The 12,701-nt window shown below is 35.8% G+C and overlaps 1 protein-coding gene across 2 annotated transcripts in view; it reads right to left on the bottom strand.

Annotated features, from left to right (window-relative positions):
* Positions 1 to 798: 798 nt before the first annotated feature.
* LOC107018456 (probable tRNA N6-adenosine threonylcarbamoyltransferase, mitochondrial) overlaps positions 799 to 12,701 on the bottom strand; it is a 16,109-nt gene continuing 4,206 nt past the window's right edge. The window contains exons 3-14 of one of the 2 annotated variants that reach the window (XM_015218940.2): positions 7,507 to 7,581; positions 5,914 to 6,010; positions 5,513 to 5,603; positions 4,658 to 4,707; positions 3,831 to 4,021; positions 3,626 to 3,711; positions 3,194 to 3,269; positions 2,968 to 3,051; positions 2,730 to 2,844; positions 2,424 to 2,512; positions 1,992 to 2,162; positions 799 to 1,056 (exon numbers count right to left, since the gene is read on the bottom strand). In XM_015218940.2, the coding sequence (XP_015074426.1) occupies positions 2,031 to 2,162; positions 2,424 to 2,512; positions 2,730 to 2,844; positions 2,968 to 3,051; positions 3,194 to 3,269; positions 3,626 to 3,711; positions 3,831 to 4,021; positions 4,658 to 4,707; positions 5,513 to 5,603; positions 5,914 to 6,010; positions 7,507 to 7,581 (1,086 nt within the window). In that variant the 3' untranslated portion in view covers positions 799 to 1,056; positions 1,992 to 2,030. Of the gene's footprint in view, positions 1,057 to 1,644; positions 2,163 to 2,423; positions 2,513 to 2,729; positions 2,845 to 2,967; positions 3,052 to 3,193; positions 3,270 to 3,625; positions 3,712 to 3,830; positions 4,022 to 4,657; positions 4,708 to 5,512; positions 5,604 to 5,913; positions 6,011 to 7,506; positions 7,582 to 12,701 lie in introns of those variants that run through there. The other variant, XM_027917293.1, reaches the window with a different exon arrangement.

Raw genomic sequence — 12,701 nt, 5'->3', positions numbered from 1 at the left:
ACTTTAAAGTAATTTCTTAAATATATTCTAGAAATTTTAATATATTATTAGGTTAATAAAAAAAGAAAGTATTTTTGAATATTTGTTAAAAATATTTTAAATAAACTATGTTAGATTTGAACATTGTGAAAAAAAAAAGTTGATCAAAAATAATAATAATGACGAAGTTTAGGTATGTTTGGAGTTTTAATAACGAAATAATCGATTCTTCGAATATAGTGACAAATTTTTTGTTTAAGTATAATATATTTATTTAAATAAACTATGTTAGATTTGAACATTGTGAAAAAAAGAAAAAAAGTTGATAAGAAACAACAATAATGGCGAAGTTTAGGTATGTTTGGAATTTCAATAACGAAATAACTAATTCTTCGGATGTAGTGACATATTTTTTATTTAAGTATAATATATTTATTGAATAAATGCTTGCGAATGGTAATTTTCAAAAGAATTATGAAATATTAATTAAAAGTTTTAATGAGATTCGTTTATATATTCTATGTAGAATTACAAGTTGAATCAAAGAAAATAAGTAATGATTTGGTTACTATAGATAGCAAGGGAGTTTTGTTTCATGCTCATGAGTTCTTGATTCAATTTATGGAGAAGTTTATAATTGTTGAAGAGTTCGCAATAAAAAGAATTATCGAAAAAGTGATACGAGAGGGAGGTTAAAAACTCTAGGTAGCAAAAAATATAGTAATATAATTAAAGAAAAATATGAAGACTACTTAGAAAATGAATGTAACTAGTTAAGATCTTTGGAATGTTAAATTCTTTCTTATATCACTTTCTTGGTAATAAATATCTCCAACTTAAATTATGAATGTTGTACAATTGTTTAAACATGCTATATTCGTAATTAAAGGCGACTTTTTTGGTGCATCAAATTTGATCTCTAAATTAAACTTAAAATAAAAATAAAGAAATAGAGCTCAGAGGCAACCCTTTAGGTGCAACAAAGTTAATCTCTAAGCTAAATTTAAAATAAAAATAATGAAATAACGCTCTAACTGGTTTTGAACCTTGGTCTCGCAAGTAGCTTCTGCCTTGTACCTGCAGCACAAAAGCACTCCTCATGAGTACACTATTAATTACTCCTTTTGTTCCTAGTTAAATGTCTACTTTTTCTTTTTTTAGTTGTCCCTAATTACTCATTCAATTTGACAAATCAAAAAAGGACAAAAATCTTTTATCAATTATATCCCCAACTAATTACTTTGAAAAAAGTAGATTTTTTTGAAAACCTCAACTTTTTAATTCATAAATTCATCATCGATAGCGATAAAATAAAAAATTTACTATGCCAATAATTATTTAAATATTTCAATTCAAAAATAGACAGGCAAATAGAGACAGAGGTACACGTTCACTCCCACATATAAAGGTGGGTCCACCTCTATCCGTAATAAGTTAATAAATTGATGTTGTGAAATTTTTTTAATCAAACATTAGAAAAATTCCATCAAATAATAAAAACAATACGCTAAGAAACTAAACTAAACTTTATAAGAAAATGGCACGTGTTGCACCAAACTCTTAAGAAAAAGACCAAAAAATAATAAACACACTTCTACTGTTCTACATGTGAATTTCTGCTGAATCTATTTTCTCAATACGAAACTTAATATATTTATTGATTAATTCCAAGAAAAAACACTTTCTGAATACTATAAAGATCACATCATTTGAACAAGTTTAATTAGAAAAACTAAGGTAAAAAATATCTTAAAACTATGCGAAATTGAACAAAAATGCCTCAACATGGTTGAATTTTTAAAAGTACAAGATGGAAAACTACCAAATGCAGGAGGCACCAAAATATGATACAACATCAAAATACACAGTTTTCCCCCACAGAGCTCATTGCTCTTGAATTATGGTTCTTTCAAGCATTTTCAGCTCACCAACTTTCGAATATGATTATGTATTCAAATCATGATTCTACGCAAACCACCTTTATATAAATATCTACACGTTCGTGGATGTACCTCGTAGGAAAGTCTTTGAGTTGTTTAAATTGCAGACTGTTACTCTTGCTTGATAGATGCCTTAATAAGAGAGGTAAGTGAAGGATGCATCCGTGCTGTTCTCATTGAGCGAGCTTCACTTTTTCCTTCAGCATATTCCTCACCGAGAGGCCACCTTGGGCGCAAATCAAGCTGATCGAGGGAGCCATGGATCATAATTAAACATGGCAAGGAGAAAGGTGTGGGAAGGGGGCTTCAGAGAACAAGAAGTAGAACAACAGAAATTCCATAAAGCAGATCAGTTTAACATGTAGGCATTTATTTTGATTGAATAATCGCATGACTTTTGGCAAACTTAACTTTCAAGGTACAAATCTATGGCTTGTCATACTCGATCAACGTAACTATAGGACATTATCGCCAGTTTTGAGTTGGGGGAAGAAAAAGACTAACCACGGCATCTTCTGGTTCATTTGCGGGAGGTGGAGAATCAAATCTGCCCAGACGGAAATGCTCAAGGCCAGTCCACGCAACCATTACACCTATCAGAACAGGTCAACGTATTAGAGTGCAATGTCAAGCCATTTGCACTTTTGAGCTAAAAATTCTCCATGAGACAATCAACCTAGAGGCGGTGCATGTCAATTTACTTGACTCAGTAAGAGACACGACCTTCCTCTGAAGCCTTGGGAACTTAAAAATAAGAAACAAAAGTTCCTGTATGAAACTGAGACAACGTAAGAAGGAGAATTATCTAACCATTGTCAGTACAAAGGCTTGGAGGGGGGCATACAAGTTTCAACCCTTTCCTTTTCACAACCTCTTCAAGCCGAGCTCTGACATACTTGTTAGATGCAACACCTCCAGACACTACCTGTGAAGGGTAAATTATCATAATTGACATTAAGCTTACAGGATCATGTGAAACTAATAATTAGAGTAAACAGTAGGAGGAAGATATTAGTCATATAAAACTGCAAAAACAGAAAACACTGACCAAATGATCTATGGAAGGCTCTATGTTCAAACCCCACTCGATTGCCCGTTCACACTTTTCCTCCAAATGTAATACCGCAACTCGCTGCGTAAAGCGTTCATTACAATGTAAATGAGATTTAAGAATATGGAAGAGGTACAGGAAACAAATCCATTGATTTGTTAACCAATACTTTTTAATTATAAACAAATTATGACAAGATCAATCTTCTATAAAATCTATATACCTGGAAGGAGGCAGCAATATCTGCCCGAGCCTGTCTCTCTTCGTCAGAAGCTGAAGCAAGAGAGATTTCAGTATTGCTGCATACAACTGACAAATGTGAGTAGCTAGGAGGACGAGGACAATGACAACCAACTGATGCTTATTGTTGTAAGGCAAAGCTAAAAGCTACTGTACTTTCTGACCATGGTTTATAGAACACTATCCTAAGGTAACATTGTAGAAAGAGGAAAAAAAAGTGCTTTGACCATGACTGGTTGTTACCATATATTGGATAATTCACTGTTTACCTCATTGGGAATGGAAAATCAATTTATATAATTCGAAAAGAACAAAAAGCAATGCAACTATGGTGGTAAAGTTTTAAGATGAAATGAAAATGAAAAACACTTTGCAGAGCTGATCAATAACTTTTATTCCCTAATGAATCACATACATTCTTTTTGCTTCAATTGCCAACCTCACTTGCGTCTTCAGACCAGCATATGAGAAGTTGCAATCCTTGTGTTGTTTCATAGGGACCTAAAACTCATTCAAAACTTTTAGTCAGTTGGGCAAACAATATCACTTCTAAAATTCCTTAATAGAGAAAACCCGGAGAAGTATTGCATATAACTGCAAATGTCTCTAAAATAACTTACTTTAAATTTGACAGACTTGGCATCTCCTTCTTGAGCTAGCTCCTCTACAGCAGGGCCCCCGCTCCTCCTCAGATCAAGACCAAGCCATTTTGCTGTTTTGTCATATGCCTCACCAATTGCATCATCAATTGTTGTCCCAAGCTGTATGTAATCGCCAAGATCACGTGCAAGGATTAAAAGATTATGGCCTCCTAAAGAGCATATGAATGAAACAAAACCCAGAATGTTATTGATATCTAATTCACAGGAAAATACAACTGGTCAAATTGTTATTCATCATGAAAACTGCATTTTATGGTGTTGAATTGAGAAACATATCCAGCATGCATTGGCTTAAAGGTTAAACAATTCAATTTTCGTAGATCTTTAGTCAAGTCAGTTCCCTTGGGAAAAGAAACTAAAAGAAAAAACACACACAAAATCACAAATAATATACTTGAATTGAATCAACCACAAGATGTTTGATTGTATATATGAGAGATTTTAGTCATACAGGATACACTTGAAGGACTCATAAGCATAACAATGAATATCATGAGCATCCGAACAAGCATATGAAAGACCTATAGACACAAATTAAACTGCCAAAAAGATGTCAAGACTCTGGGTAGTGGGACGTTCAGTAACAAATCCTAGATCTTTTATATTCAAGTGATGTTCCAAGGTGAACTGGTACAGATTGCACAATAAGATGGCTGTGCAATAAGAACTAGCACAATACTGTATAGCTTGGCCATATATATCTAAAACACAGGAAAAGATGACCCAATGTATTTTCAGTAAGAGTAAATAAAACAGACCTATAAAATTCTAGAAGGTTATCTAACCTGAAACAAGTAGGGCCATAAAAGGAAACTGCAGCTCTCTGTCTACTAGCCTGAAAAGACAGAACATTAGTTCCAGGTAGTACAGTACTCTGAGTTAAGAAATATCTTGAAACATACAACCTTCATAGAAACTTCGACTTATCTGTAAGCATAAGATAGGCGGGCATTTACAACTTTCTGTAAGCTAATGTAAAAACAATGGTGGAGTTGAGGAGCATTCCATGGGTGACTACATTTTCTCCTATCAGCTTATTCATATTTGAGACTCCAAGGTCAATGAAATCATCTGTAATTACTACTTTAAAGGTTCCAGAAAAAGAAAAGTAGAATACAGACAATTTACCACCTCATACCATGCAGCCAATATTTGTGATTGATAAATCTTCGTTTCTCAAGGAGACAGATAAGTGCTCTAAAACAACATATCCCATGATATATTTAAGGTGAAAGACCTCTATAGCTACAAAGCATACCATAGGTTATCATCTCACAAAAACTAATGATGCCCTTAGAAATAGAACAAAGAAAAGAAAAAATATTATCTGCTTATTCATATGATTCTCTGACAAAATTTTGGCAACCAAATAAATAGCAAAACAATCAAGAATAAGTAAAACATAAAAGTGTAACTGCAGAGGAGATAATTCATCTTACAAGATTATTTCAGCTGGAGTTTTTTCTTTATTTTATTGTAATTTGCAGTATTCCGGACCAAAGTAATTGAAAGCTGGGAAATTTAGTCTTACTAACCATGGAATTGAACAAATTCCCAACAAATTTTTAGCTGTATGAACTGATCTTAATCTACTGTTTGCTACTAGCATGAATAACTTAACCTTTAATCCATACTGCTACCTGGCAACCAGAGTGTGAGCTTCCATATGATGGACACCAACAAGAGGTAAATTATGAGAACCGGCAACACTTCTTGCTTTCCGCACACCAACTACACATAAATTGAACAAATAAGGTACAAGGACTTACACAAGGATCATTAGTGTCCCAAAATGCATCTGTGTCCCACACGAATATCCCCAATGTTTAATTTTTCAGATTCATAAGTAGTCTATGTTAGAAATTGACAAATATTAACGAATTAAGAACAATACTTCAGTCTAAAAACAAATAAGCACATTAATTGGTGCGGGGAGGAGAGGAAAAAGAGAGAAAAAAAATTATCAGCCCTCCCGAAGGAAAAATTAAAACAAACGAAAAGAAAGAAAGACTACTAAAGCAAAGACTAAATAAAAACTTACTTCGCAAACAAAGGCTTAAACCAGGACCAATCGTGACAGCAACTGCAGTTAGATCTTTCTCAGTCAGATTAGCTTTATCTAGTGCTTCTTGTACCACCTGAAGGGAATAAGTACACATTGATGGCAGAAATATGATGTGTCAATTCATATTAAGAATCTAACGATCTTAAAAGTGCGAGAAATGTAGAATTAAGAATCAAATTGTAACAAGAAGAGAATTTGAGGCAGGGTCCTTGGGAGTGATATCCACATTTGCTCCATGAGACAACAAAGATATTTGAAAAGTTTCTATTATGGACCATAGTCGATCAATTAGAATTATGATTAAGAGTATCGATTAACTATACTCTTAAAGGATATAGATCATCAATCAGTTGAATTCATTCTAATTCATTGAATTAATCCATGATATAAAACATCAGAAAAAGAAGGGAATTCACATTATTACATTTTTTCCTTGTTGGAAGAGACCGCACTGATTTTCCAGTTCATTATTGAGTACTTTTTGGAGTACTGACTAATAGGAGTATTATTCTTTGATCATTTCCCAAGAAGTTGATAAACTTAGCCTTACCAAAAGATGATCGAACAAGTCAAGCCACGAGAGGACATCTTTAAATCTAAAGCAAAAATAAGCCCAAATCAAAACTTCTCTCTTCTTTCCAGTTTATTATAATCAGATATGGGTGAAAGGGAGAAAAGTTCAGAGAGAGAGAGAGAGAGACTTTCGAGTACAGGAGAGACCCTGAGGTAAGTTTTTTCAAAAGATATTATCATATTTTTCAGTACCTAACTACCTATATTAAGTTGAGCATTTTGATTGTGTGCTATCTTTGTTTGGGGATCTGAGAAATGATTGTTGAGCAAATTAGCCTCTGATAGTTTCTCAGTAAGGGATAGGATGGAGACTGTTTATCCAACTCGTGCGGACTTCTCCTGGATAGTGGTGATATCATCTAAGAGAAACTTTTCGTTGGGGCCTTTAGTTGAGCATTAGGTAGAATTTAACAGTAGACTATTTCCTTAAATAGAAAAAATTGATACTATGGTTTTAATGTACACTTATCTATTAAGTTCAAGTCACTACCATGAAGCATAGTCTGGATCCTGGAGGAGATCCTTAAGAGGGATTAATTCCAGGGAATATAATAATACTTTAAAAATCCCTTTCGTGATATATCAAGGAAAACTGCAAAAATAAACAAAAGATGCCAATTCAAATTTCTGCTGTCTAGTGAAAAGTGAGGTAGTACAAAGGGTCGAAAGGGAACCTTATCTGCACAAACAGAAATACAGAACATCACTAAACAGGACATAAAATCATGATATCAAGCAGGTGAAATCAAACAAACTACTTGGTCAGAGTTCATTGACATTTTAAGACCTGATAATGCTGATGTTTAGCAAGAAGTTGAGTACTTTGCAAATTGATGAATTCTCAATCTTCTTATTGAAAAAAGAAGAAGTAACATGCAGGATCGTGGTATAACACTTAAACGAGATGTACATGTGACACTACCATAACACTTTCCACCAGTGATTAACAGTTTCCCAGTTCTTGAAACAAAGTACTTCAGGGTTGACAGCATATACCTGATCAATCACCAGAGCATGTGCTTCCTCTGCCATCTTAGGAGCAACTCCTCCATATCGCGCAAGCAGTTCTGCCTTGACGATAAAAGGAACCTCATGATTAGAAGAAAGATCACATAATGTGGGCACACAAAAATAGTATAATTTGGACAACAACAACGGTGGTTGATCTTGTCATTCCCTACACACATCCTCTTTATTTGCATCCATCGGATACTCCAGGGTCTGTCATTTGTCCTGTTAAGCTAACAGGATCAGAAAATTATGGCTTGTGGAGAAGGTCTATGCGAATTGCTTTACAAGCAAAGAGGAAGCTAGGTTTTGTGATGGGAACCTGTACGAAGGCAAGTTTTGAAACTAAGTATCATGATCAATGGGATACCTGCAATGCGATTGTTCTCTCATGGCTTATGAATACTGTATCTTCTAATCTCTTAAGTGGCATTGTGTATGCGTCTGATGCATCACTAGTTTGGGAAGATCTGAAGGAACGGTTTGATAAGGTTAATCGTGTAAGGATTTATCAGCTACATCGAGAGATTGCTACAATTGCACAGGGGATCGATACTGTTTCAGTTTACTTTACAAAGTTAAAAGAACTATGGGCAGAGTATGATGCAATGGTGATATTTCCAAGCTGTGGATGTTCGAAGTCAAAGGATTATGTTGAGCATTTGCATCAACAACGACTGATTCAATTTCTTGCAGGCTTAAATGAATCACACTCGCAGGCTAGGAGGCAAATACTCATGAAAACTTCTGAACCAACCCTTAATCAGGCATATGCCATGATTGTTGAAGAAGAGAGTCAGAGGTCTGATGTAAATCATAGTTCTATGGGAATGAAAGCTGTAGCTGAAGGAAATGATATTACAGCTCTTTGGACTGCTAAGCATACATCAAAGATTCGATACAAATCTCCAAATGCTTTCTGTGATCATTGTCACACAAAAGGCCATGTAAAAAATGATTGTTTTCAGCTTATAGGTTATCCACCTTGGTATAAAGGGAAGAAGAAAGATGGATCTCATATGCAACACAATGTACCACCTGTGTATGATAGTCGTAATGCAGGGCCTGCTTATGGAAATTTATCATTTTCTCACAATCATAATTCTGCAGGAGAGGTTCACAAATCTATTGGAGGAAATAGCCAAACAGAAGTTGGAACACATGCTCATGGCTATGTTGGACTACAAGGATCTCATAATTGTTCAGGATCCAATGTTACTGCTGATAGGTGTGCACATGGATATGGATATACTGGACCTTATAATCATGGAGGAGCTGATAATCATGGAGGAGCTGGTATTAACATGGCTTTCACAGGCAATCAGCTAAATCACCCTAACTCAAATTCTCCTACAACCAATACTGCAGGTATTGTTAACTGCTCAGTAATGCATAATTCATCTAGTCATAGATGGATAGTTGACACAGGTGCAACAAATCATATGTCTTCTACTCCAGATTTGCTTCATGAGACTCAACCTCTGCCTACAACTGAGTTTAATAATGTTCATTTGCCTAATGGACAACAAATACCTATTGTTTTTAGTGGGAAGTCTAGACTGACACAGGGAGATATATCTCATGTTCTATACATTCCAGATTTCAAATACAACTTATTGTCAGTATCTGAACTGACTAGAGAATTGCATTGTTGTATGGTGTTTTATCCTGACCATTGCATATTGCAGGACCTTCACACTGGGAAGGTGAAGGGGACTGGTAGCATGGAAAATGGTTTATACTACTGGTCACACAGTGTCTCTCCTACTATAGCTTCTTCTGTTTCTCCTTCAGCTGCCTTGAGCAAAATGGATACTGTTGACTTGTGGCATAGACGACTAGGACATGTTCCTCACAAGATTCTTCAACAGATGCAAATACCACATATCTCTAATTCTCCACAGTTGACACCTTGTTCAGTATGCCCTTTAGCTAAGCAAACTAGGTTGCCTTTCCCTCAAAGTTCCACTAGATCAAATAATGTGTTTGATTTGATTCATGCTGATGTTTGGGGTCCATATAAGTTTCCTACTTATGATGGAAATAGGTATTTTCTTACTTTGGTAGATGATTGTAGTAGAATGGTGTGGATTTTTCTCCTTAAAATGAAAAGTGATGTATTCATTGTATTGAAAGACTTTCTTCAGCTAATTCAAAGGCAGTTTGGTGGTTATATCAAGATATTTCGAAGTGATAATGGTACAGAATTCTTTAATTCACATTGTAGTGAATTGTTTAGAACAGCAGGCATTGTTCATCAAAGTTCTTGTGTATATACACCCCAACAGAATGGGGTAGTGGAGAGGAGACACAGACAGATTCTGGAGGTTGCTAGGGCCATTAGATTCCAAGCTAGTTTGCCTATCAAATTTTGGGGTTTATGTGTTCAAAATGCTGCTTATTTGATCAACAGAATACCATCTACTGCATTATCAGGAAGGTCTCCTTTTGCTGTGTTTTTTGGCAGAGAACCTTCTTTACATCATCTTAGAGTTATGGGATGCTTATGCTTTGCTGTTAATCACCACACTAATGGTGATAAATTTGATACAAGAGCCATCAAGTCTGTGTTCATGGGCTATTCTACCACACAAAAGGAATACAAATTATATAACTTGTCTACCAAAACTTTCTTCATAAGTAGAGATGTTATATTTAGAGAAGATCAATATCCATTTCAACACATTCAGAATGAATTTTGTGACTTTTCTCTTTTGAGAAATCTGATATGTTTGTTTATGATGATCCTCCTCCTATCCCTTTGCATGAACCATCTGTTATTTCTCCAGATTCAGCCTCTACAACATTTAATCCAGATTCTTCATCATCTACTCCTATCTCACAACCAACTAACACCTCTACCAATACTGATCTTAGAAGGTCTAACAGACCTTCTAGACCTCCTGGATGGCTTCATGGTTTTGTCCATACTGCTACACACAATCCTGTACATTTCTCTATTTGTTCTACTGCTCATCCTTTGTCCTCATACATGTCTTATGCCTCCATTTCTTCACCTTATTTTCAATCACTGTGCAATTTTTCTGCTATAAAAGAGCCTGCTTCTTATGATGAAGCTATACAGGATTCACATTGGCTTCAAGCAATGGCACTAGAATTAAAGGCATTACATGATAATCATACTTGGGATTTAGTTACATTGCCTCTTGGGAAGAAGGCTATTGGATGTAAATGGGTATACAAGGTCAAGTTTAATGCTCAAGGTGAGGTAGAGAGGTATAAAGCTCGACTTGTAGCTAAAGGGTACACACAGCAAGAAGGTTTGGATTATCAAGAGACATTTTCTCCTGTTGTCAAAATGGTAACAGTAAGGGTTGTCCTTTCTTTAGCTGCTATGCATGGATGGTCTCTACATCAAATGGATGTCTTTAATGCTTTCTTGCAGGGTGACTTAGTTGAGGAAGTGTACATGGTTCCTCCACCTGGTCTACTACAACAGGGGGAGTCTGCAGTTTGTAAACTAAACAAATCACTATATGGTTTGAAACAGGCTTCTCAACAATGGAATTTGAAGCTTAGTGAAGCACTTATTGGATCTGGCTTCACTCAAAGTCACCATGATTATTCCTTGTTTACCAAGTGTTATGGTTCTGATTTAGTTCTTATCCTAGTTTATGTGGATGATCTGTTGATTACTGGTTCTTCTTCTCAATTGATTCAAGCCACTAAACATATGTTGAGGACTCATTTCAAGATCAAAGACTTGGGGGAGATGAGATACTTCCTTGGTCTTGAAATAGCAAGGAACAAAGATGGTATTATGGTGAGTCAAAGGAAATTTGCCTTGGATCTTATCTCAGATTTTGGCCTTGCAGGCACCAAACCAGCTAGCACACCCTTGGAAGTTAATCAAAGGTTCACTAGTCAAGATTTTGACATGAGTTGTGAAGCTCAGGATGCACATGAAGATGTAGCTCTTAGTGATCCAGCAGGCTATCAGAAACTGGTTGGTAAGCTATTGTATCTCACTATGACAAGGCCGGATATTAGTTATGCAGTGCAGAACCTCAGCCAATTCATGCATAAACCTAAGAAGTCACATATGGAGGGTGCATTAAGAGTAATAAGATACTTAGAAAATGCACCAGGCCTGGGAATTATGCTAACATCAAAGATATGCAAACAACTTTCAGTTTACTGTGATGCTGATTGGGCTACATGTCCTATGACAAGAAGATCTGTTAGTGGTTTTGTGGTGAAAATTGGAGATTCATTGATCTCATGGAAGTCGAAGAAACAGAATATTGTATCAAGAAGCTCTGCTGAAGCAGAATATAGAAGCATGGCTAATGCTGTATCAGAAGTTGTGTGGTTGATAGGCCTATACAAAGAGCTGAAGGTAGAGTTAGAACTACCAGTTAGGTTGTTTTGTGATAGCAAAGCAGCACTCCAAATTGCTGCTAATCCTATCTATCACGAAAGAACTAAGCATATAGAGATTGATTGCCATTTTGTTCGAGAAAAAATACAAGAAGGACTCATTCAGACAGATCATGTGCCTTCAAGAATGCAGCTGGCTGACATATTAACAAAGAGTTTAGGGAGGACTCAACATGATTTTCTATTATCCAAGCTAGGTGTGTACAATTTATTTGCACCATACAGCTTGAGGGGGAGTATTGAAGATAGTAGTTAGTTAACAATTAGTTGTATAATTAGTTGTTAGTTGAGTAATTGGTTGCTGCAGAAAGTTAGTTAGGAATATAAGTTAGTTATAACTGATTGTAGAATTAGTTAGAATCATGTACAAAGTGTTGTATATATATGTGTAAAGATCTGAAAGTAAATCAAGCAGTGAAGATTACATTTCACAACATTCTCTTAGTCTTCTTCTTCTTCTCTGCACTATACTTCCTCCTCTGCACGTAAATCTCCATTGAAGGAGATAAGCAGCTAAGTACCTGTGCAGCAGAGTCACCATTGAAGGTGCTAACATGGTATCAGAGCAGGGCCCGTCTCACCCGATGTTGGGGTCCCCAAAATTAAAATTGCCCATGCACCAGATGCTAAGCACTGGGCGTGAGGTGGGGTGTTAAAGAATGACAAAAGTCCCACATCGGTGGTTAATGAGATGGGTGGACTCCTTATAAGGCTTGGGCAATCCTCCTCCCTTTGAGCTAGCTTTTGGGGTGTGAGTTAGGCCTAAGACCTAATTTCACAAG

This window comes from Solanum pennellii, chromosome 5 (assembly GCF_001406875.1).
Source record: "Solanum pennellii chromosome 5, SPENNV200".
NCBI classification, from domain to species: Eukaryota; Viridiplantae; Streptophyta; class Magnoliopsida; order Solanales; family Solanaceae; genus Solanum; species Solanum pennellii.
This window is presented reverse-complemented; position numbering and strand designations above follow the sequence as displayed.